Source organism: Rhyacophila brunnea, unplaced genomic scaffold (assembly GCF_057557595.1).
Source record: "Rhyacophila brunnea isolate RB1 unplaced genomic scaffold, BYU_Rbru_1.0 scaffold_17, whole genome shotgun sequence".
Lineage (NCBI taxonomy): Eukaryota > Metazoa > Arthropoda > Insecta > Trichoptera > Rhyacophilidae > Rhyacophila > Rhyacophila brunnea.
The window spans coordinates 34943531-34970952 of record NW_028232827.1 but is presented as its reverse complement, the minus strand read 5'-3'; the positions used below and the strand labels follow the sequence as shown (position 1 = coordinate 34970952).

Genomic DNA, 27422 nt, shown 5'->3' with positions numbered 1-27422 from the left:
GGCGGTACCACTCGCAACTACTTTCACTATCAAAAGTAGCAAAATTTGGAAATTACTAGCCTGCTAATTTTTTGGAAAATATTATTTAGATTGAATGTATTCTTTAGAGTTTAGTTAGTATGAAAAAAATGTATCAATGCATATTGTATGGCGGTAGAAAAAATAATTTAAAGCTAACCCACTGAATAAAGTTCAATGGTTGAAGCCAGAAAACTGCCCGGGAATTTTCAAAGGAAAAAGTTGGTAAATCTGCACAAATACCTGACAGACTACAAACTTATCTGGAGAATGGCCAAAAATGGAACTACGAACTACCAGAGGACGTCATATTGAAAACCATCTTTCGAATGTTTAATTTTGTCCAGTTACGAGTCGTGATTGGGTAGTTTTCGACAGTGGCTCTCCTTCTCATTCTCCAGATAAGTTTGTAGGTCTGTATCACCGCTTAACCTCTTTGTAATTAATACATTTCTACATAGGTAAATAATAATTTATTAGCTGAAAATAATTAAACCGATCAGAATAAACTGGTATCGATGAAGCAAAATACTGATATAACTACTTAGATTATAGAAAAATATGACTATTTAGGTACATAATAATATTATATTTTAGGTTGTTGCATCCAAACAGATTGGAGCACCGTCCAATTTTATTTTATGTCATCATCATCAGCCGGGGTCAATCCACTGCTGGATGAAGGCCTCCCCAAGTTTTCTCCAACTCTCTCGGTCCTGTGTCGTTCGCTGCCACGTATTTCCGCCGAACTTTACCAGTTCGTTAATCCAGCGGCTTTTAGGGCGGCCCTGTGGCCGTTTCATGCCCCTTGGGTACCACTGGATGACGGCATTTGTCCAGCGGCCGTCCTTTCGGCGAGCAATGTGCCCCGCCTATCTCTATTTCAGCTGTTTGGCAACGTCTATTACATCGCGTACTCCTGTCTGCTTCCTAACCCATTCGTTTCTCTTATGGTCCTTTCGCGTGATGCTCAACATACACCTATCCATGCCTCGCTGTGATCTCACTGAAGATCTGAAAAACTATCGACCAGTTAGTCGACTGCCAATTCTGTATAAGGATTTCACGAAAATAGGTACTCTCAAACCGTTTCGAAACAGTTCTAGACGAGAACCAACCAAGAGAGCAAGCCGGATTCAGAAGAGGCTACAGTACTATGGATCATATACAGGTCGTCAGGGAAATCATAGAGCGCTACCAGAAATACAAACTGCCATTATATCTTGGTTTTATAGACTATGAAAAGGCGTTTGATTCCATTAAAAAATTCTCAGTTATAGACGCCCTTAGCAACCAAGGAATTTCCAGACGCTACATAAACATACTGAACAGTATATACAGTGATGCCACAGCATGCGTGAAATTCCACAAACGGTCGTGTAAATTCCCCATTAACAAAGGTTTCCGGCAAGGTGATACCATTTCACCTAAACTATTCACCGCTACTCTTGAGGACTTATTTAGGAAACTTGATTGAGAGGAAAAAGGTGTTCCAATTAATGGGGAGCACCTCAGTCACCTGCGCTTTTCAGATGATATTGTTATACTCTCACAAGACCCGAAAGACCTCCAAGGTAGAATGCAAGAATTCGCGTGATGAGGAACTGTTTTTCAGACCCTGCGATTATCTGTATTTATGGCACCCCACTCGAGCGAGTCAGCAGCTACGTCTATCTCGGACAGCAGGTGTCAAAGTATCTTCAAGAGTGACCTACCATTATGTCTTAAGGGGGGACATGCTCGTCGAAGGTCAAAATTGAGTTTTTATTGTATTTTCAAACCATGGTCCTGGACACTCCTTAAGCGTTGTAGATAATCTATTTATATATTTTGAAGCCTTATTATCCTTTATAGTTATTTTAAACATTTGATGACTGCATAAAGTATTTTTGTTACATAAAATAGTATTCTTTTAAACCTCTCGCTCTAATGTTTTAGAATATAGTCATATTTCGGTACAGAACTGTGCAGTGGTGTTAAGATTTTTTACATTTTTAATTTTTAAACGCATTTATAAAACCATTAGCATAATTTATTACGAGATAATTTTTGTAAAATATTCACGATAAAAAATTATATTGATAATCTCTGTGATCCCAAATTTGACAAGAATTAGGCATTTTATTATTCAAAAAATCGGCAAGATTAACACATTTCAAGATGGTTCTAAAGATATTTATTATAAGCTATGTTTTTGACCATTCAAGTGTGATAAACATCTTATGAATAATGATTGCTTTATAATAATTATTGACCTAAGAATAAGGTAGTGTTTTTTTGAAATACGCCATTTCTTTTGTCATTCCCCAGTGGTTAAGCTACAACATACGGCCGTAGCCATAAATTGACAAACTATAATTGAAGAAGGGAGTAAAATGATATTGACGCGCGTGTTTGAACATGTACCGTTTAAAAAAAATAAAAAAAAAATCGGTTAGGTACATGTTCAAACACGCGCGTTAACATAATTTTACTCCCTACTTTAATTATAGTTTGTCATTTTATGGCTACGGCCGTATGTTGTAGCTTAACCACTAGGGAATGACAAAAGAAATGGCTTATTTCAAAAAAACACTACCTTATTCTTAGGTCAATAATTATTATAAAGCAATCATTATTCATAAGATGTTTATCACACTTGAATGGTCAAAGACATAGCTTATAATAAGTATCTTTATAATCATCTTCAAATGTGTTAATCTTGCCGATTTTTTGAATAATAAAATGCCTAATTCTTGTCAAATTTGGGATCACAGAGATTATCAAAATAATTTTTCATCGTGAATATTTTACAAAAATTATCTCGTAATAAATTATACTAATGGTTTTATAAATGCGTTTAAAAATTAATAAATGTAAAAAATCTTAACACCACTGCACAGTTCTGTACCGAAATATGACTATATTCTAAAACATTAGAGCGAGAGGTTTAAAAGAATACTATTTTATGTAACAAAAATACTTCATGCAGTCATCAAATGTGTAAAATAACTATAAAGGATAATAAGGCTTCAAAATTATATAAATAGATTATCTACAACGTTTAAGGAGTGTCCAGCATCATGGTTTGAAAATACAATAAAAACTCAATTTTGACCTTCGACGAGCATGTCACCCCTTAAGCGTAGGGTGTTCAACCAATCGTGACCCGAGAACTAGAAGGTTCTAAGTGTCGATTTTTGGCCAAACTAAAGTAATAATGAGGCAGTCTTCCAAGTCACATTATCTACATACTATATCAATATGAGGTCAATATTTCTTATATTTTTTCATTAAACCCCAATACTACCGAGTTCTATGTGCACTTTACAAAATATCTGTGGTACTACAGAGTTCTATCATAATCTAAAAAGATCCGAAATACTACAAAGTTCTATGTGCTTTGACATTTTGTGGTTGTGAATAGGTACATTTAAAGTTGTTAAAATGTTTTAAATTGCGAGAGTATTTAAGAGTAAAATCTTGTTGTTTTGTATTTTAAATTTATTATTAAGACTTCATGCAGTGTATTTATCAATAAACCACCAGTATTTACATAAACTAATATAGCTTCGAGATACATAACCTCAAAAAAATGTTTCGTGATATTTGATATCAACAGTAAATTGTGAACTCATATTAGATGAATTATAATATTATGAAACGTAAGTAAGATTTAATAAATTATATTATCCTTATTTTTTATAATTTCGTTACAAACGACGTTACAGTTACATATTCACAAACCGTTAATTTCAATACCTAGGTACCTACATAATTGATTATTTTAATAATGTGAATGTCGAAAGAACATTGTACACTTTATTCTTTAGCCTTTTATTTGTTAATAATAATGCTTAAATATTGAGAGTATTTTAAGGCTATTTAATTCATAGATTTAATGTTTTAGGTTTAAAAGTCTTCCTGGAAGTGATATAAATGTTTGAGATGATTCAAATCTCAGTAGATGAGGTGAAGACATGGCTAAAATCCCTATTCATGAGAATTCCCACACTATAGAGATTTAGTATATTAATTATACAATATCATTATGATGTTATGATGGATCTGAAAGATATGCCTCTTGCTGGCTTGAAGATTATTCTAAAACTGAGGCGAATAATTTAATAGAAGAATTTTTACACAACATTCCCTCAGCCATTAGTAACAACAATCTTGTATACACAATTACAATAAATGTATCTGATGTAGATGAAGACAACAAGCCAGTTGAAATAGAACAATAAACATTGGGCTTGTGCATCAACGATAGTTTTGTATTTTTATTAAATTATATTTTCAACATAATTTTCGTTTTAAAATGGTATTATACAAAAATTACAAAAAAAGATTTTTCCAAATTTCTTTTCCAAGAATTTTATTTATTTTAACATGAGAAGTATTTTCATAAGAAGATTTAACATGCAGCCACTACCAGAGACTTATGATGAATTCATTGAGGCAACAAAGAGAATCTCTAGGAAGAATATTCCAAGGGGGTGCAGAACTGAGTATATTCCAGGAATGTCATCTGAAACAAAACCTCTGTTAGACAGATATAAGGCACTTTACGAAGAAGACCCTTTTGCTGACGATACACTTGAAGCAGGAGAAAAAGTATTGGAAGCAATATCTGAGGCACGAAAGGAAAAATGGTGCAATCTGGTAGAGAACCTCGACATGAAACAAAACAGTAGGAAAGCGTGGAAAGTAATAAAAAACCTCAGTAACGACCCGACAAGTCCACCTCAAATCACTACGGTAGTCACGCCAAATCAAATCGCCCACCAACTATTTATCAATGGAAAAACGGCTAGGAAAAAGACAAAAATGTTGCGAAGGAAAAAGTTAGAATACGAAACGAAATAAGTGAAAACAACTTTCTTCAAAATCCCCTCACATATTCAGAGCTAGAAAGCGTCATAAAAGATATGAAGAATCACAAAGTAGCCGGATTGGATGAACTGAGAGGAGAACAAATTAATCATTTCGGACCCAAAGCTCTGCAATGGCGACTACAAATGTTCAATACGTGCGTAAAAACTTTTCGGATTCCCAAAATCTGAAGGAAAGCACGGGTAGTTGCTCTTCTTAAACCATGTAAAGAAGCAAATGATCCAAAGCACTTCCGACCGGTTTCGCTACTATGCCATCTTTTTAAACTGTTTGAAAGACTGATCCTTAATCGCATCTCAAATTTCTTGGATGAAAAAATAATCAAAGAGCAGGCTGGTTTCAGGCCTGGAAAATCGTGCTGTGGACAAATTATAAATCTATCACAGCATATTATCGAAGACGGATATGAATGAAAAGAAATAACTGGCGTAGTATTCATCGACCTTACCGCTGCATATGACACGGTAAATCATAAAAAGTTATTGAGAAAACTTTATGAACTTATCTCATCTCGCGATCTCAACTGAACGACGCTCATAGGGACATTTCTGCAAAATAGACGTTTTTTCGTAACATTACATGGCAAAAATAGCCGATGGCGATCCCAAAAAAACGGCCTGCCTCAAGGAAGTGTGCTGGCTTGTGACGTTGCAGACGTCACCAACGGCCTAATTAACAATTTTACTTAGTGGAGAGGTTTTTCTCTCGCGGGCAACACAAAAATCCTGCGGTTGGTACTTCGAGAAAGCATCCGGGTTTGATAAATGGTGGGGGGGATCGTTCCTTGGCCGATTGATATCCGCTCGCTTGAAAATTTTTTTTGGTTGAACTTTGACACGATAGGTCGTGGGAGGAGCTCTGCGTGGCTATTGCCACGCGGTTGTAAATACGTTTCATTTTTATTATTAATTAATCTTAAGTTATTTGTTTTAATTATAACCTCACTCACATGTGGATATTTTGTTTAAGCTAGGTTAAGTTGCTGAGGAAATATTATAGTTTGCAGACGGTAGCACGTCTTTTGTTTAACGTAAATATTCGTTCTTTATGTTATAATACCATCGTGTATGAACGATGGTGAATTCACTTCGGCGTTGTACCGCCATTATGTACTTTCGTAATTATTTGTTATTACGATATAGTACCATTGACTTTTAATTACAATGTCATATTAAATACAGTGAGGTTAAATTATCACGGTGTTTCATTTAACTTAATTGTACCCTATATTATGTTATTTTACGTTAGCTATGGGAAATGAGTCACTTAATGAGGACTCCGACCGAATAGGTTAATTACGGATAGTGATTTGTTCGGACAGATTAGGTCAATTGTGTCTTTTGTAGCTGTAATAAAATGTATAGTACTAGCGCGTACGAATTACGGAATCTCGTCGCCACCCCACACGTTTCTTCCAATACTGCGCGCGCACTCTCGCGAATCTCGTTCGCCCGGAACGACATATTCCGTTCGCCGGGCAGCGTATCCTTCGCACCCACGTTTCTTCCTATACTGCGCGTACACTCTCGCGAATCTCGTTCGCCTCGAACGACATATTCCGTTCGCCGGGCAGCGTATCCTTCGCACCCACGTTTCTTCCTATACTGCGCGCGCACTCTCGCGAATCTCGTTCGTCCCGAACGACATAATCCGTTCGCCGGGCAGCGTATCCTTCGCACCCACGTTTCTTCCTATACTGCGCGCGCACTCTCGCGAATCTCGTTCGCCCCGAACGACATATTCCGTTCGCCGGGCAGCGTATCCTTCGCACCCACGTTTCTTCCTATACTGCGCGCGCACTCTCGCGAATCTCGTTCGCCCCGAACGACATATTCCGTTCGCCGGGCAGCGTATCCTTCGCACCCACGTTTCTTCCTATACTGCGCGTACACTCTCGCGAATCTCGTTCGCCTCGAACGACAAAAGCGCCAGGTGACACGGGACCGATTTGTTCGCTGGCTAAAGATTAGTTTTAAAAGATTCGTTCGTTCGAGAACGACGCATGTCTATTTTACGTTCTTTTCTATCACAGAAAAGGCTTTGGCGTCCAGTTCGAGTTTAGTCTTCATAGCTCACAATTAACCACTGCAACGGTATGATAAACACATCCATCGGATACCAATTGATTCCGATGGTCCTTTCCGTAACAGGATTGGAATTCATCAGAGAGATAGTGCGAAAACCCAGTACCCTGAGCTAGCGGTGCCTGTTATCCATATAGACTTGGATAACAGTGTTAATGGATCGAAGGTTGTATGTAGCCCAGATGTTATTTTATTTTTAACAGGCTCCAGCCCTATATAATATTTATACAAACGACCAGCCAACACCATCGAGTATAAGGCAGTTTATTTACGCGGATGATACGGCCGTAGCAGCTCAAGGCAAGACTTTCGAAGATGTTGAAAATGAGCTATCCGTCACGCTGGAGAAACTCTCAGTGTACTACGAGAGCAACCACCTCAAACCGAACCCACGGAAAACACAAGTATGTGCATTTCATCTTCGAAACAAAGATGTCAAAAGAGAACTACGTGTTACGTAGAGAGGCGATAAACTCGACCACTGCCCAACGCCGAGATACCTGGGTGTACTCCTCGACCGCACATTGACGTTCAAGCAACACTGCATTACTACAAAACTCAAAGTGTGCGCGAGGAACAATATTATAAAGAAACTAACTGGGTCATCTTGGGGAGCGCAACCACATACCCTGCGCACGTCTGCCTTAAGCCTATGCTTCTCAGCCGCAGTATATGCGGCACCAGTATGGAGCGCATCTGTGCATGCCAAACATGTGGATGTATCAATCAACGAGACAGCGGAATGTCCCAAAAAGGAAAAGTTGACATGCGTCAACTGCGTCCGGAAAAATAGCACTTCATGCAGCAATTGATAGAATCAGGGGGGCTAACCGCGATGGTCAGCTCGTAGTGGCGGTATCTCTTGATATCAAAGGCGCGTTTGACAACGCATGGTGGCCATATCTTCTTCAACAGTTAAAATCTATAAATTGTCCCGCTAACATTTTCAGGCTCATCAAAAACTATCTATCCGACCGAGAAGTCTTCGTCGAATATCTGCATCTAGCATCTGCTACCAAAGAGACATCAAAGGGATGCATACAAGGTTCGTCTTGCGGCCCTGTACTGTGGAACATAGTTCTCGACGATCTTCTCTCTATGCCGTTTCCTGAAGGTGTACACGCACAGGCCTTTGCTGATGATGTATTTCTGATTATGGAATCCAAAGAACTTGGTTCTCTAGAAACCATGACTAACAACGTGTTGGAGAGCATCGAGGCCTGGGGAAGGAAGGTCAAACTGTCTTTCTCCGCGGAGAAAACGAAGGCCTTATTCTTTACTAGGAGGCGCGTCTCTCCGCCTTTGCTGGTGATGAATGGGCACCCTCTATCTTTTTCTAGTGATTTTAAACTTTTAGTGGTAGTAATCGATGACAAACTAAATTGGTCAAAGCACGCGGACAGCATCTGCAAAAGAGCAGCGGTGACTTCGCTCAAACTAGCAAGAATGGCCAAACCCACATGGGGTGTATCTTCTGAAGCTCTTCGAATTCTCTACACTTGTGCTATTGAGCCTATGATCACGTATGCGGCCAGCATATGGTATGAAGTTGCCAAACGGAAAAAAAACATAGCAAAAAAACTCAATACGGTTCAGCGAGCACTAGCGATACGAATATGCAGAGCTTACCGAACGGCTTCGTTCAATTCAACGCAAGCTCTAGCAGGACTTATGCCTCTAGATTTACGTTTAAAACAAATCGCTCTCATTTACAGAGCTAAGAAGGGCGAGGAGGGCCCCGCAGGTTTTCTGCCTGACGACAGGCTTTACGAAAAACCAGTGGACTATTTATAGAAGGCTGCCACACCCGGCTAGACTATTTTCTGAAGTGGTTTCTTATCCTGCAACGTTGGAAAGCAACGAATGCAATAACATGCCAATTTTCACGGATAAGAGCAAAATTGATGGCGGTACTGGTGCAGGGTTTGTGGCATACATTCATGGCGGTGAGATAGCGGCTCGTAAGTACCGCCTTGCCAGCTATTGCACGGTAATGCAGGCCGAACTCTATGCCATCCAATGCGCTCTGAAGTGGGCAAGCTCAGATCCAATCCAACGAAAGCTAATCGAAAACCATAGTATTTGTATTCATTCGGCCTCCAAAAGCTCAATCCAAGCAATTGGAGATCGCTTGTCTACTAATCCGATTGTCTTTTCTATTCACAGCGAATCCACAATACTGAGACGGCGCCACCCCGAGGTGCACTTCAAGTGGATAAGGTGACACACCGGGATAGAAGGAAATGAAAGACCTGACAAATTGGCTCGGCATGGTGCCACTGAACCCAAGACCGCGATAGCTTATGACAAATTTCCTCTGAGCTACGCGAAAATTACAATTTCAGATATGGTGAAAAACGAATGGAACTCACGATACATAAACTCATCGACAGGGGAGTTGACCCGAAAGTTTTTACCTTCAATTTTAGCAGCACGAGACGTCAGGGTGCATAAGGGGCTGTGTTTTGAGATGACTCAGATTCTTACAGGTCACGGAGTCATGCGAGCATACCTGCACCGGTTTAAAATAACATCTGATGGAAAGTGTCCATGCGACGACGGAAGGGACCAGGACGTCCTACATTTACTCCTAGATTGTCAAATCTTTAGCAAGGAGCGGCATAACCTGAACTTTTTATTACAGATGGCAGATGCGGACATTCGAGACCTTCCGGGGACCATGGCAAACGAGGCCGGAAGAGATGCACTTTTTAATTTCTGTATTGATAAAAAGAATAAAAATAATAAATGGTGACATGTAAAGATGATTCATGCCTTTCAGATCCAGTGACTGCAATCATATAAGATAGGATAAGTATATGCTCAGAATATCAGTCCTATGCGACATTTATTTTGCCACGGGAAAAAAACTCGACTACAAATCGCAGTCCTCAGTTCCCAATGAATACGACAAAATATTCATCAGAATCACCTCCACCTTGCGCTACTAAGAGTTTTCCAGGGTTTTTGCAAGGCGGTTTCATAAGCCCTGGCCGAATTCAAATTAGCAATACCCGATGCGGGTAGAAGAACAGTTTTCAATAAGGCATATTCTCTCAGCCGGCACAATTTTCATTTGACTAGCATCAAGTAGAGTAGTTTGCGTGTTAAAGTCCTTAAGAAATCTCGATAGTAAATGCGAGGTATCCATAAAGGCATCTAGAAAGAAAAAAAAAATCAACGAGACAGGTCGCATCATATCGGGATGCCTGCGACCGACCCTCGTTGATAAAATATACCCCATCATAGGCATAGCTCCTCCCGATAAACGAAGAGAAGTAGCGGCGAATGTCGAAAGAAGGAAGCAGACGCATGATCCCAGACACCCACTCCATGGACATCAAGCAGAGACCTCAAGGCTCAAGTCCAGAAAAAGCTTCCTTAAAAGGACAACGGAAGTAGATTGCCTCCCAAAAGAGAGTCGTATCCAGAAATGGAAAGAAAGACTCTGCAATCCTTGGATAGAGCCAACAGAGGAACTCTCGCCGGGCCACGAACTTCCCTTCGATGTCTGGAAGGCACTGAACAGACTAAGAGTCGGTGTCACAAGGTGCAAGACAAACCTCAAGAAGTGGGGTGTCTTAACCGGCGAGGATGTCTCATGCGAAGCATAATATGTTGGTTTGCCCTCGAATTGGGATTGTGTGTGTTGAGGAGGACCTGTTGAAGGCCAATGATAGGGCAGTCTCCGCTGCAACGTTTTGGAAAGGAGCGGTGTGATCCCGGACACGATAAGTAAGTAAGTAAGTAACATGAGAAGTGAAACTATGTGTCCTGAATCACCAGGATTTCCATACAAATACAAAAACCTTGTAGTAAAGGCGATTTGTTTGAGTTTCAGGTGGACAAAGTTCAACTGAATTTATGATATATAAAATTTACCACAGTAGTTTCATTGATAGTTACAACATGGTAGTACCATCATTGATATATTCAATCAAAAAATATTGAAAACATTCACAATTAACAAAATACAAGCGTTCAAAACTTCAACAGCCCATAACTTTTTTGCTGCAGTTGTTCACTTAGAACCCTGTAGTTCTCGGGTCACGCAATGTGTGCTACCCGTGCTCACGTATGGCTGCGAGACGTGGACCCTCAACATGAGAGATGTCCAAAGGCTTATTAATTTATGTAATATCTATATAATATAATATAATATAATATAATAAAATATAGAAACATGCTAATTACGTACAGCGCTCAAATTGGAAAAGTTTACGAACCGGAGCGCTCGAAAATTTTCTGAGGATATTAACAACGTTATCAAATTTTATGTGTATTTTATAAACATAAGTGTACTAGATTTTTTGATATATCTTTCTATGGCATATCTAGCTCAGACGCTCAAATTATTTTGTCCGTGAGACGGAGCGATAACTTTACAGATTTCACGAACCGGAACCGCGCTCCGGTGCGCTCCGGTCCATTTCGAGCCCTGATTACGTATAAATTGAATGTTCCTATAAATGACTAACTGTTCCGATTCATTATAATTATTATTGATTAAATAAAAATGTCATAAAAATATTATTTTGAATAAGCGCGAAACGTAATTTTGTCTATGCTCGATTTGATTAATTTGTTTATGGTCTATTGTCAGATCTTACGTCAAAATATATTAGACAACCTGTCCGAAGTGGCTTGTTTACAATATTATAATGTTTTAAAACAATTATACACCTAATTGTAAGGTGAGTAGCCATATCAATAGTTTTGTTTGTGTTTATACTGATCGATGTGAGAATGGAAAGAAACTATTATGACATATACATTGATTCAATCCGATGCTTAATCAAGACACTATTTTTTTTACATGTGAATATTAAAAAATAACGTGAACTGCCGTATTCTTCGTATGCATATTACTTATAGTATACTAACCTTCATTAGATAAAATAAATAAATAAATAAATAAATTTTATTTAATTTTAATATTTTAAATAATTTTTTTTAATAAAATAAGTCTGAGTCGTGCATTGCAATGAATTCGAAGATAATTTCTGATGGTGGTAAATATTGGTATTTGTTTCAGGCAAAGAAAATGGGTGGCTGCAGATGTTCATACCAGTCCTGCACTTACGCAACAAACGGAAAAACCCACTTCTTCCATTACCCTGTCAGAGACTCGCATAGATGTTCAAAATGGATAGCGAAAGCCAATCGACCAGAATTCCATAAACTGTCTGTCTCTCAACTGAAGAACAAAGTAGTATGCGAGTATCATTTTGTCGATTCAATGTTTATGAATTACAAAGTAAGTCGCTACCAATTATAATCTGAGAGAGTGAATGGATAACGAACAAACCTTCTTAAAAGCCATATTCTGCCAACACAAAATCCCCACTAAAATATTTATTTTTACAACGTTTTTCTTAGCTCCTTTTCTTATTTGTCCGGTACAAATCTTGCAATTGATTTTTAAGTAACTTCCCAACTAGCTAGACATTTGAAACTTTTAGAATATATCAGAACACGATGTCAATGCATTTTTTTTAATACTTTTAGCCATCTTTGAGTAGAATTGAATTCATTTTCAGTTAATTCTGTTTTGTATGAAAAGTTATTTCGACACCATTATCGGTTGCTAGGGGTCTGGGGTCCTAGCAATTAAATTATTAATAATTTACCTCACCTAACTTAACCTAACCTCAATTAACCCAACCTAACAAAAAATAATGAGATTTAATTATTTTTTTTTTGTATGTTTTTCATTTGTGTATCAAAAATGAATTATTATGTAAAAAATAAAAATTGTTTCCCTTCCTAATTGTATTTTGTTTGTGCATATACGTGCGTTACTATGGAAATCAATATGACATGTCAAGTACAAATTTTTTTGATCGTTTAAGCTAGTCAAGTCAAGTTTATATGGTTCAAGAGAATTTAAAAACGTTGTGTAGGTATAAAAAGTTCTTTTTATCTTGTAATTATTATTTTTTATCATTGGCCCTACAACCTGATGTTGATCTTCGCCATTTTACGTAACCTCATTACTGATTTTGGGACCACTGACTGATTCTCCTTTTGTGTTTTATTTTCTGTTAGATTGTTTACATAAGGGTTTCGAACCGTAACTGAACCGATAACCGGAAAACCGTTATTTTTATCATAACAAAAACCGGAACCGGATCGATTTTTTTCTTCAGTTTTTTCGGTTCGGTACATGTTCAAACATGTGCATTAATATAATCTTAGTAACCACTTCAGTTGTCCAATAATTGTCGTGAGGCATTTCAACATTATTCTCATTATTTATAATACAGTATAACCCCTATTTTACGTTTTTTAAGGGACTGAAAAAAAAAACCTAATTGGAGGGAAAATGTAAAGGGGGTATTGAAAAAAAGAACATTTAAATTTTATGTTTTTAAAAAAATAACGTTTTATTAAAAAACAACATTCAATTTAAATTTTTATTGAAAAATCGGGCCAATCACAGCGTCGCTCGCCGATCAATCACCGTGTGCCGTTCTAAAAACATGGAGTTTTCCTTCCAAACACCTTACGCCGTTCGAATGTCACGACCCAATCATTGTCAAGCGCGCCTAACTCGCATATTTTGAATATATCCGACGTAAATCGCGGGAAAGAAAAATGTAAATGCGGGTATTAAATGTACTGAAATACATCGGTTCTGAAAAAATTACACGCGATTTCCGGGAAAACGTGAATTCCGGGCACGTAAAAACGAGGTTATACTGTATATTATTTAAAAATTAATGGCTATGGCCGTGCGGTGCAGCATAACCATTGGTTTCAAAGTGTGATGCCTGGTTATCATACAAGTACCATAAAATGTTCTAAATTATGGTAGAATTATTTTTAATACATTTAAAAATAATCACCCGAGAGCTAAACCGAAAATGGGAAAAACCATAATTTTTTTCGGAACGAAAACCAGAACCGAACCGATATATATTTTTTTTTGCTTGAACCGTAACGAAAACCGAAATAAAAAAAATAACGGATCGAAGCCTTGGTTTGCGTAACTCGGTTCCTTTAAATAATAACCCCGAATAAAACGATCTGGCACTATTAAATCATGTGAATGAGGTGGGAAATTGGTGTTACCAGGTTTTAAATGTATATTCATTCAGAAATAAAAAAATTGCAGCATTATACGATGTCGATTACCGTTTACAGCAACAGCATTTTCATTTTGTTATCTTTGAAGAAAAACCATCCAATGATGCTGCCAGCCAAATTGCATACCATGAATGTGAAGAATGAATTCATTTTGTATTTTCCGTTCACCTCAATCGACTAATCTGTTTGGTAACAGATCGATATGCACTTACATGAAAAACACCCCTTGTTTTTCCAGACAGGCTGCGGTTTTTTGCCTGTATGTAGTTTACGCCAATGGCTGTAATATAGGAACCATAATAATTAAACTTCAATTAAAAACAAACATTATTTCAGCATGATCGTCTCATACACACAGCCATACCTACCGTGGAAGATAACTCGAAGGACAAAAGTGATTCCTCCTCACCAAACGAACCATTTTCAAAACAAACAGACATAGAAATTGAGATTCAGGATCCATATAACTTGTTAACAGACGTCTCACCTACAGATCGCGAGGCATCCACGATGACCGTGAATGTCTCTCCAATAACTGGCTTTTCATTTATACCGCCTCATGAGAAGAGATCAAAGAATTCGGCGCCGTATATTGAATTGCTCACTCGGCAACACAATAACCATCATTTGCCTAAACGGCCGATTGGATTTTCGAAGTCATCCATCAACAAAAAATCTGCCACAGCAGAACTCGCCGCAATCAATAATGATAATAAAATAGTGTTACAACAACCAACCGATCACTATAATATAGAAGCAAAAGAGAATGGAGATGTTTCTCTTTCAAACGCTATTATTATTACAGATCTTTTTAAGACCCCTCCTAAGTCCATTAAGACAATTGACAAAAGTAAAGATACAGTAAAGGATGTGGAGATACCTAAAAGGAAATTGAACTTAAGAAAGCGAGTCATTAATGATACACTTCTATCTAAAGATAGTCCTATTGTAGAATCGGAGCCGCCTAAAAAACTTCCTGTTAAAATGAATATACTATCCGATAATATAGTCCATGAACAAAGGAATATTGAAAATGAAAGTCACCCTATATTGTTTACAGAAAATGATGTTCCGTCACAGGTTATTGATATGAGTCAGAGCTTGCCTGTAAATGAGCCGTGTTCTCCTGTTACAATTATACATCAACAATTGATGCAGTATTCAAAACAGAAAAGTGCTCAAATGAATAATATATCGAGGAAGATTTCGGGAGATAAAATAGACGAACCGCCATCTAATTGTCGAGAAGAGATTGTACAAAAAGTTGAACGAAAAAGACAAGACACTTTACAAAAAGTTGCAGAACCAAAAATACAAGAAAATTCTTTGAATAATGACTATATGAAATTGATTCATCAAAATTCGAAAGAGATTTCTGAATTGAAAGAGATTTTGCTCGGACAGCAGGCAGGAAAGAAATATTCTAGTTTCAAAAGTAGGACTGTACAGAAATCATTTAGAACCAGAAGGTTATCAAAAGCAGGACTATATGCACAAATAGTTCCATTTCTTAGTCCTGAACTCGCTAGAATGGTCCATTCTGAGATGTTTCCTTCGACGTTGAGATATAAAATGTGAGAATGAAAATTTTTGGTAATCCTTAACCGGTTCTAAGCCTTCAGTGAGTTTTTTCGCTCTATGAGGCCGTGATCAACAGGCCACACATACAAATTTCGCGAGTTATCTCGTCCGACTTTCAACTCAAATTACTAGCCACTGTCAATTGTTTTGCATAATCTAAAAAATTAGACACACAGTGACATCTGTTTGAATAATCACAAAATACTAAGCCACAAATCATCGATATTATAGCAATTTTAGTAAGACTACGCTTTACATTCAATTTATGTTGTTAAAAATCTGTGGCCTGTCAGATACTGCCATAGTACGAGGGTGGGTCAATAATTCCTTAGAAAAAAACATTAAAACAGTTTTTATTTTTGTATTTTTTTTTATTTCTCAACATAATCTCCTTGGAGCTCAATACACTTGGTTAGACGTTTCTCAATTTTTTTTAAACCGTCAGAAAAATAAGTTTTCGGAAGGTCCTCAAAATAAGCATTTGTCCGATCGATGACTTCTTCATTTGAAAAAAAACGTTGTCCACTTAGCCATTTTTTTAAGTTTGCGAAAAGGAAAAAGTCACTGGGGGCTAAATCTGGCGAATACGGTGGGTGGTCGACCAATTCGAACTTCAATTCTTCAATTTTAGCCATTGATCGTAAACATGTGTGAACACGGGCATTGTCCTGATGAAAGAGGATTTTTTTCCTGTTTAAATGAGGCCGTTTTTCTTCAATTTTGTTTTTTAGCTGGTCCAATAAAGATGCATAATAATCCCCTGTTATTGTTTTTCCTTTTTCCAAATAGTCAACGAAAATAATTCCACGTGCATCCCAAAATACAGTAGCCATAACCTTACCAGCTGATTTTACGGTTTTCGCCTTCTTTGGACATGGTTCGCCTTTCGCAATCCACTGCTTTGACTGTTCTTTCGTCTCGGGAGTATGGTGGTGTATCCATGTTTCATCTACAGTCACAAAGCGACGAAAAAATTCATCCGGATTGCGTTGCATAAGCGACAACAGGGCTTTAGAGGCCACCACCCTATTGCGTTTATTCTCGACTGTGAGCAAACGCGGCACCCATCTTGCAGAAATTTTTTTCATGCCCAATTTGTCATGTAAAATAGAAATGACGCTACCTTTTGAGATCCCTGTAACCTCAATTATCTCACTCAACTTTAATCTTCGGTCACTTAACACCATATCGTGGATTTTATTGATCATTTCTGGTGTAGTCACCTCTACAGGACGTCCTGAGCGTGGTTCATCCTTTGTTGATGTACGACCACGTTTAAATTCATTTAACCAGTTACAAATAGTTGCAAGTGAAGGAGCAGATATGCCGTGAACTAAATCCAACTCATTTTTTATTTCCTTTGCTGTTAACCCTTTTATATTAAAATGTTTAATAACAGCTCTAAACTCAATTTTCTCCATTTTTGTAAACAAGCAAATTTTTTTTTAAATGTACGAGAAACACACAACAACCCGACCAATCTGATTGAAACTTCGCAGCATACTGAATCGGTAGTGCCGCTGCATGAAAACAAACCGCTTACAGTACTAGTCGCGCCACCTGTCGGCTTTTCTAAGGACTTATTGACCCACCCTCGTAATATCGTGAGGCATAGAAAAGGTTAAAATGTGTAAGTATGAAAACATATATTGAGGCGAAGTGTAGTGCTATTGTAATTCTAGTAGGAGCATCTATAGATCCACCATTATAAGTTATCTGCTGAGTGAGGACGCCACATGCTAACATTTGATATATTGTCATTCAATACTTTTTATACTGTGTTGAGCTTAGTTCTAAATTCGAACACCGGACTAATTATGATGATACATCTATAGTAACAATACAATGTTTGCAACTTAATACAATATATTGATAATTTACATTTGAAATTGTTGTAATCAGTACATAATATAATATCTGAAAAGATAACTAATAACATTTTTTAATTCTAAGATAAACTTACAGTTTTAAAAAAACTGTACTAACTGAAGGTTCTCCTATTATATATTATTCTTTTTATCATTCAAATGTAGTTCAATAAGTTCTTTCGAAAAGACACTTTTTAGGATATATAAGTAATTACATTAACTTTAAATAACGTCGATATACACACATTAACGAAAACGCAATGACAGTAAAACTGCCAATTAGTGATGTCACGCCATTTTATATTCTTGTGCGCGCGCACCTTTTGCACCGATGGTGTCAGCTGTATTGTTTTAATCTTATTTCGCCATTCGTTATTAAACCGATCAACAAGTAAATAGCTAATAAGGATTTGTGACATCTCTTGCATCAGGCTCGGATGTATTTATAGTTAAATTATTGTATATGTGTTATGGATTATTCAAGAATCTCTTTATTTATGAAACAATATTTTAAAGATAGGAATAATCTGTATAGCAGACACCCTTCAACTAATGCATATTTAATGAACTACATATTTCTTTTATTCAACAAATAAGACACGATTTGAGAATGTAACATTCTATATATTGAACATAAATCATTTGAAAACATCACATGCATATACACACTAGAAAAAATCTTTTTGTAGTAAAAAATATGACACCCGACAGAAGGGCGATTCACAAATGAAGCAGTGAAAAACACCGCTTTAACTGAAGCACGTAAAATTTTTAGTTTTACAGGAGATATTGTGTGTATAGAGCTTCGAACGAAATGGATACATGCCAGTGAGAAAGCATTCAGCATGCTTATACCTCATGTCCATGCGTTAGAGTAAGATAGAAAGTAAACATGCCATAACGGAACGTTCGTGAAATTATATAACATTTTTATCCATTTTGGTAATGACTTCATATTTAATCAGTACTTACCGTTAACATTGCATGATTAAATCATTCATTGTTGAAGTACGTAGCAAATTAATCTTTAAACAAGATAGTTACGTCTCCAATATAACAATATTACAACACGGAATTTCCGTTGTATTTTGCAAACAAACATGTGTGTTTCTGTATTACAAAATCACAATAAATATTTAAGTGAGAATTTAAACACAAACTAATACTTTCAGCGGTAATAGTTATGTAAAAGATAGAAAAAAATAGAATAACAGCCTGTTCACGACGTACGAATTTTTGACGTTTAATAATATGTCAAACGGAGAGTTGCTAGCGCCTCTACCGGCAAAGCGTGTATACTTAAATTGCATACTGTACTCGACACTACCGGTCGACTTTTAATATACTTCGTTGAAGTAGGTTTGCGCTTACGTTGTGCAACCGGTCATACTGCTTCATTCGTGAATCGCCCTCCAGGACTTGAACCTGTATCCGCTGGATTGGCGCCAGTGTGCTTTTCCAATTATTAAGCTATGGGCATTCTACTTAATTATGATGATTTTAACTAGTAGTGTTGTTACATGAAATGCTTATCGAATTGCGTTATTATGTATGTTTAATGCATATTTTATATAATATTTTTTTGAATTGCGAGTTTATCTTTAAATTTAAAAAAAAATATAATTCTTTAAAAGGTTTTTGATTATGTATTGATTAATAAAAACAGTTTAAATGTAAATTATTAGTACATTGTATTTAATTGTATGCTTCATGTTCTGTCACTAGATGCCCCCTGGTAGCACTACAAACATTCTTTAGATTGATAATATTTATTTTAAAACGTTTTGATTTTCTTTGAAGTTCGACAATTATTTTTTAATATTTCATCTGCATGTGTGTTGTTAATATGAAAATGTCGCTAAAAATACTTTTTCTGTTTTTAATAAACTGTTTATAATGAATTTTTTGTTTAGATGATATTTTTTTCAATATTCCTAACCCCACTAAACACAACTAAACTTATAATATTATAAAAATATTTTATATGTTACTACGTCTCTCACTGTATCATAATAGCCAATTTACACATGCATGGATTTACTACTGGCAGTACGTATTGTCATGCAAGTTGCAAAACTGCGTGTATGGATTAAAAAACGTTTGCGACATCTGAATTTTCACGCTGGTGGCAAATATACAAAATATACTGCTCAGCACTCAAAATGTAGTACGCAACAACAGTGAACGCCTCTTACTGACACTTGATAAATGCGACCATCAACGCGACAATTAGCATTTGTAAGCAGTCATTATTGTGAAAATTTTATTGGAATGCTATTGCTGGCAGTAAATCCATGCATATGTACAGGCTAACCAGCCAATGTGCAACCAACAAGCAAGTCATTATCACCATCATCAAGAGCACAACAACTCTCTCCGCCTATCCTTACCTGTACCGATGTCCAATTTAGGTACAGATTCTCTTAGTGTGGCAGGCAGGCATATATTTTGTTTCAACCTCATTTATATATCAATAAATTTCAACTCTTTGTGGTCCGGTAGAGCTCTAAAATTGGTATTGAAATTAAAAACTAAATATAGCCTAAAACTCAGAGGAGTAGCTGGGTGTTTATGCGGCGAGGTAGTAATAAAAAATGCCCCTCATACGTGATACAAAACTTGCATTGGTATCAGTGGTGAAGGGTGTAGGTAGGCTGTCGATATAAATAGTGCACACTAAACTTAGTCAGTCATATTAATTATTTATTTTCATCGAACAAAGAATACAATTCGGAGATGGTGCTGGTTAGTTTTTCAAATTCAATATAACCCTGTCTAAACCAAACCATAATGGTTTAAGTTTGCTATGAGCGATCTGACAAAAATAATAGTGCACACCTTTTCATACATATTTGTTTCGTTGAATTTAGAATACATATTACTTGGTGTTGCTTAGTTTTTTTAAAATTCAGCACAGCCTAACCAAACCATAATCGATAGAAAATATTCTTGTATCTTTAAAATATCTAAAATTATGTATATATATAATGGCATAATTTAAGATATTTTATAGATAAACAAACTATGGTTTGTATTATGCAGGGTTTAATTGAATTTTAAAAACTTACAATAGTGTTTGTACTACATATATTGTAGCCTTAGTTCAATGAAATCAAATAAGTTTCACCGACAAAAGTTTAGTTTAGTGTGCACCACTTATGTCAGATCTTAACAGCCTACCTCTCCCCTTCGCCACTGTTACCTATGTATACTTTTACCTATACTACCCATAAATACTAAATTCATGTTTGTTTGATTACCATTAACAAATTTAAATTCTACAAATATATAACTCATGATGTAAGGTTTTAATAAATATACAGTGCCCTAAAATTGAAAGATCCCTGATTTTTCGGTGGTATAAAAAGCATAGCACTTTTCATTATACTTGCTAACAAGTGAAAAATTAGATTAAAAATTTTATGAAGAATTTGAAGAAAAGAAAATCCAAAAATTTTCCATTATTACAACGACGAGGCAATCTAATGTAGACATAGCTCTAAATGACTGAAGCCCGGTCAACAGTGATTCTGCAAATCAACGGCAAACAGCTAAGTAAGCGGGTAAGACACGACTAAATTCCATTCCATTATACTGCATGTGGCCAGAAATAGATTGTTAATACATCATGCCAGCTCACATCCTAGAACCACCAGAACAATCAATAATAAAAACTGACAACCTACAAAAATATTGTTTTAATTATTAATTTGTAGGCAGCTTCCAAAATCATCCCAAGCCTCTTAATGATATGTTGATTAATTGAGTTAGCATTTATGTATTTGGTAGAATGTCCACGGTGGCCGCGCGGCTTAAGCGTTGGACTATAACGCCGTGGGTCCCAGGTTCGAATCCTGGGTCTGGCAAGTACACATATTGTTTTGACTGACTTCTGTTCATTCAAACCTCTACTCTGAGGAGGCCCATATGATCCTATTAGGATCGGATATGGTCGAAAGAAAAAAGAATGCATTGGCCTAGGTGGCTATGGTGTGATGCGATTAAACTTTTTGCTCGTGACTTGAACTTAGATGAACTCGTTTAATGTGATAACAATCTATGGCATTATAGCGCCTGTACACATACATGGAATTACTGTCGGCAATAGTGCTTATTTTAAACTATCATGACAATAACTGTTTACACGTAAAAGTGCTGACTGTCTCTCCAATCTCATTCTTCAAGAGTAAGCGAGGCGTGATGTTGTCATTTTATAGTACTGTCTGACAGGTCCTATTGAAAATCGGTTAAGCTCAAAATGATTAGTTTGTTTTTTTACTGCCATGGTCGCCCCTATCGCTCTACTGCGCAGGGGCAGATCGAAAATAATCTTACTTGCGCGTTGAATTCGGAACCTTCCGAACTTGTTTGATTCATGCACGCAATCTTGCCAACTGCAGGATAATACATGTTTCCCCATACATTTTCTTACTGTGCACAGTAAATCTATGCACATGTAAACAGGGTATAAGAATATGTCATAATGCATATAAAAATAAAACAAAATTTCAAATAGTTTTATAGTGTATTTATATTGGATAGGTACTTAAATTCATAGGATTTGGGATATAATAATAATAGTAACACGGATATGAGTTAATATTATTATCTAGTAAGTTTGAAATCAATTTTAATACTTAATATACAATCAGAAACAGATGCTCTCTTTCATTATATGATATGGTCAAATAATAAATCCCCATACATAATATATTAAATAAACAGTCTGAGAAGTTTTGACATTTGTTTTTTTGAATTGACATGGATTGATATGAATGTTTTTGGGTAATTGTCAAAATAAAATGTTATAATAACGATTAAAAGTGTAATAAGTACTGATTTCAAGTTAGATTAACGTAACAAAAAAATTTATTTGACATTGTAGGCATCATTACGGTCGATGGTTTGTTTCAAAATAGTGATTATTTTAATGGGGATTTGACTTGTAAAAAAATATAACATGTTTTACAAGCTTACTTCATACATAATATAAAGTATAATATTTTTTTATTATCATTTCAAAAACATTTTTTAATACATTCAATGGTATAATATTAGAGAATTATTTTTCCACAAGAATTTACAGCTACACATTTATACTTATTTTGAGAATATTTATAAAAATTATTTCCTATTCTAGGGAAACATAAAAAGAATATAATAAAATGGTCCATTATTCTTTATTCATTCACGAATGTCATGAGTTAAACTAATAGTGTGTTAGCCGGCTCTCACACGTAAACTCGCCTCGTCTGCCGCACAGCCATAAATCAAACCTTCCAAGAACGGTGATCCTGTGTTGCATATGAAGACCGCGTAGATCTACTTAGCAACAGTTGAAACGTATAGATATTTGAATGCTGCAATCGGCGAGCCGTTATAGGAATGACCAATTCGTAGGTGCTTATATGCCACCTGGCATTATCAACTTGGAGCCCGAGAAGCATGCAACTTGTCAATTGGAACGGCAGATGTTTTTTTCAAACTAAACAGTCGTATTCGATTAATCTGTGGTGCTCCATTTGGCAACTTGTATTTTGTGAATAACGATGATGTCATATCGACACATAGACAAGACGAGTTTTGATGTGAGACCCGGCTTATTGAAAAAATAAACATTTAAGGTTCAAATATATTATGATCACGTTATGTGCTGCCACTAAGGGAAAAAAGTGTGTAATGTTGTTTTTCTTGGTATTTAAAATGTTATCCGACTGATGCTCCCATTCCGTAACACATTTTAAATGAATATTGTCAGCAAAATCTACCGTAATCACCAGAACAATAATGAGGTCACCTCACCCATACCGCGCTACATCAACACCTGCATGACTCAATGAACATTTTTTAACATTTTCTACATACCTATACATTTTCGACTCACGTGAAAATCGCATATTCTATGTTTTTTGTGGTTTTCTCTATGGATTTTCCATTAAATTATCTATGGTCTGCAGGTTGGGTTTTATTCAAAATAATGGATGCAATATCGCAAGTAATTTTAACATACTCACTCATAGAAACTGTTAAAATTAGCATGAATAATAATTAAAAAACTAACACATTAGAGTTGGCACTCTCTATCATTGAATTTATAGAGATAGTGATCATTTAAAATATTCTGCAGAATGACGAAACCATAGACTTAATTTGTCACCATATCAGCATGTGACAGTAAGTAATGTGATCATAATGTATTTGAACCTTTAAAGTTGTATCTTACATGCAACCATAGTGGCAAAAAATGTTCCCTTCATATCTCCTTACATAATAAACTATTGCATTCAGTTTTCTAACTAAATATTAAAAATTTTAGTCATTCAATATAATTTTGAATAATTATAATTTATTATCATAATATAATAAGATTTTGTGAAATGAATACTTAGTTAAAAGTTTACCTGACCTTATGATTTAAAAAAATATTTATAAATATTTACACTGATTGAGCAATTGACTGAGTTGATTATAAGACTTTTTATAAGACTTCAAAATCAGAAATATAATATATTAATCTAATCTACACACACACACACACATATTAGACTACAAGAAAGATAGATTTGTGAAAGATTATTTTGTATTTTACACCATAACTGAGAATACATTATTTTAATTGATTAATAAATCTGTGCATCTGAAGTAACTAAAAGGTCGGGTGTCAGTTTTTTATGAAAATGAGTTATGCTGTCATTCTTAACTTACTTTTATCTGCATATTTGTAAATAATGGATACCCTAAAATTTAAAGTCCTAATTAAACCAGCAGACTCGCAGACCGAACAAGATTCAACAATCGTCTTGACTTTGAATAGCAATTGCATAGAACGATTCAGTTGGTTCATATTATACGCTGTTTCTAGTGTAAATACACTAAACCGTTTCCCTCGTTATAGCGCCTGTCCACATGCATGGATTTACTTGCAGCAATAGTGTGTATTTTAAACTATCGCGATAATAACTGTTTTCACGTACAAGTTCTAACTGTCTTGCCAATTTCATTTTTCAAGAGTAAGCAAGACGCAATATTGTCATTTTATAGTACTATTTGACAGGGTGTGAAAATCGGTTAACCTCAAAATGAGTCTCTGTGTGGCGGTGTAGTTTGTTTTTATACCGGCAGGTTTGCCACTATCGTTCTACTGCGCAGGCGCAGATATCGAACAAACCAACTGTCGCATGAAAATTCAGAAGCTTCCGAATTTTTTTACTCATGCAAGCAATATTGCAACTTGCATGATAATACATGTTAACATGTGCATTTTCTTCTTATGGCTGCGATAATACGTACTGTCAGCAGTAAATACATGCACGTGTAAACTGGGTATTATGTATTATGTTAATTGGAGATAGTATTTAGATAATTCGTAACAAGTGCCTGATTGTATTTACTAGGGTATTATTTTTGTTTTGTATTATATTATTGTCTGTTAAAATATGAATAAAATCAGACAGCCTTCATTATGTAAACATCAAATTTGTGTTGTTATGTCAAACTTAAGACAGGACCCGCCACGTGTGGTCACACTTGGAAGCTCAAGATAAATCTTCGACACGACCATGCCCAAAAATAGTAATTGTTCCAGTTTGATCATGACTCCAGGGAACGACTCAAAAGTGACATTTCACAATTCGTGGCGATCGTTGCAGACAGTCGGGCCAGACAGTTGATCTGAGAATCTGTCAATGTAATTTGAACCTAAATAATTGTATTAAGTCAGCGATACCCATAGGTATTTTACAAGTTAATGTTCTGAAGTTCAGATAGTTAAAAGCCTAGTAATATTCTATTAGTAACAAGAAAAATAGAATAATATAGAGAAAAAAATACATCAATTTAACAGTTGAGTATGTGCCGAAACAGATGCATTATTTTACATATCATTTTACAACGTTTTTCTTAGCTCGTATTCTTATTCGTTCGGTGGTTCTTTGTCCGGTACAAATCTTGCAATCGATTTTTAACTAACTTCCCGACTAGCTAGACATTTGAAACTTTTAGAATATATCAGAACACGATGCCAATGCATTTTTTTAATACTTTTAGCCATCTTTAAGTAGAATTAAATTCATTTTCAGTTAATTCTGTTTTGTATGAAAAGTTATTTCGACACTATTATCAGTTGCTAGGGGCTGGGGTCATAGCAACTAAATTATTAATATATACGTGCGTTACTATGGAAATCAATATGACACGTCAAGTACAAATTTTTTTGATCGTTTAAGCTAGCCAAGTCAAATTTATATGGTTCAACAGAATTTAAAAACGTTGTATATAAAAAGTTCTTTTTATCTTGTAGTTATTTGATATTTGACACCCAACCTTTTACCTTTGATGTAGAGAAATGAATTTTGCATTTTTACAGAAATAATGAAAAACTAGCATCTAATATTATTTTTAGATTGTTAGTTTGGTATTAATGCAATGATTTAAATTTTTATTATATGATTTCTACCTTATTCTAAACACAGTGTTAACCAAATATGTTTAAGACAAGCTCCTTTGTAATATTTATATTATGAAAGTGAAACCGAAAAACAGTTTACTAAGGTTTATAATTAAATAAGCTTTTGCAGCAATTTTCACACTTATGCTCTGAGATTTATTTTCCAGGGCAGCAGTAGGATAAAATGCATGAGCGTTAGTAGCCTCAGACATGGGAAACCTATTAGATAAGTCTTGGACTGAGTCACCGCCATCTATATATTAATAAAGCCTGAGCATAACTTTTTGCACAAGCAACGAGTGGTCCACTTTTCAGCTGTCAAAATCAGATCCCAGATTACTTGACATATTGATTCGCACTTTTTCGTTTCAAACTGAATTATGAAAAATTCTCAAATCAAATATATTAACTATCATTGTTATTTATAAATAATATAATACATTCCTGTTATTCATCAGCTGTCAAAGTCAGACTAGTCCTTCACACAAAAACCGGTGATAACATCGATTTCAAAAAAATATGTAGCGTTGATCTATGCATTACATTTGTTGAAAGTGTATTAATGCTAGTGTATTATTTATCATTTAACTCATCTATCCAAATCAAACCATTCACTGTGTCAAGGCTTACTTTGATCGTCACTTCCAATTATTAAAGACACAGAACCACTAAATCAGATGAACTCCAAGGTCTCCAAGATACGTTAAAACAATCTGAAAGAATACTCCAACAAGTGAACACAACAGACGCGTCAGTATGAGCACTCTATAGACAATGACAGGCAATGACAGGTCATCCATAGACAACGGGAGGGGCGAAAAGTAGGACCAGTCGTGTAATGTATCGGCTTTCTTCTTCAGTGGGCAATGACTGAGTAGTATTCAAACACACATATTTTGTTTGCTGGGTGATAGTTGTAACCACTAAGCTACCGAACTGAGTGCCAACCATGTAGATATTTTCTAATAAATACATCATTTATATGCTTTAAGTAAGTGTGTATTCTAGGTATTCCAAATTGTAAACATAAATGCAAAACCATTATTTAATAATTAAAATCATACATGAAATCGTGAGATGTCAGTCTGATTTTCTGTCCCTGTATACCAGTGTCTGTCAAACTTTGTTACTTGACGGCACACTGGAGAAGGGGTATTTATTTCGTGGCACACCAAATAAAAATCCCCCAATATATTAAATTTACTTTATATATGAATAAAAAAAAATCTTAGTAAGTACAGATACGAATAAAATAATATATAATAAAGACCTCATTTACAAAGATATGACGTTCTAAACTGCAACAAGATATTGACTTCAAACCGAAATCCAAAATGTTTCCAAGACATTTCTAGCTCAGAAAATGAAACCTCTTGCACAGGATCATTTTTCAATTTTATTCCATTTTCTTCCATTTTCTTCCACTGTTAATGCCGGGTAAGTATTTACCATCATATCTTG

General features: G+C 35.7%; 1 protein-coding gene across 1 annotated transcript; it reads left to right on the top strand.

The window, feature by feature from the left end:
- The first annotated feature begins 11585 nt into the window (after positions 1-11585).
- On the top strand, positions 11586-18696 carry LOC147074000 (uncharacterized). Its single transcript, XM_085944436.1, has 3 exons — positions 11586-11671; positions 12013-12234; positions 14403-18696. Exons 2-3 carry the CDS (start codon positions 12022-12024, stop codon positions 15642-15644), a joined length of 1455 nt encoding a protein of 484 aa, XP_085800562.1. The 5' UTR covers positions 11586-11671; positions 12013-12021; the 3' UTR covers positions 15645-18696.
- The last annotated feature ends 8726 nt before the right edge of the window (positions 18697-27422 follow it).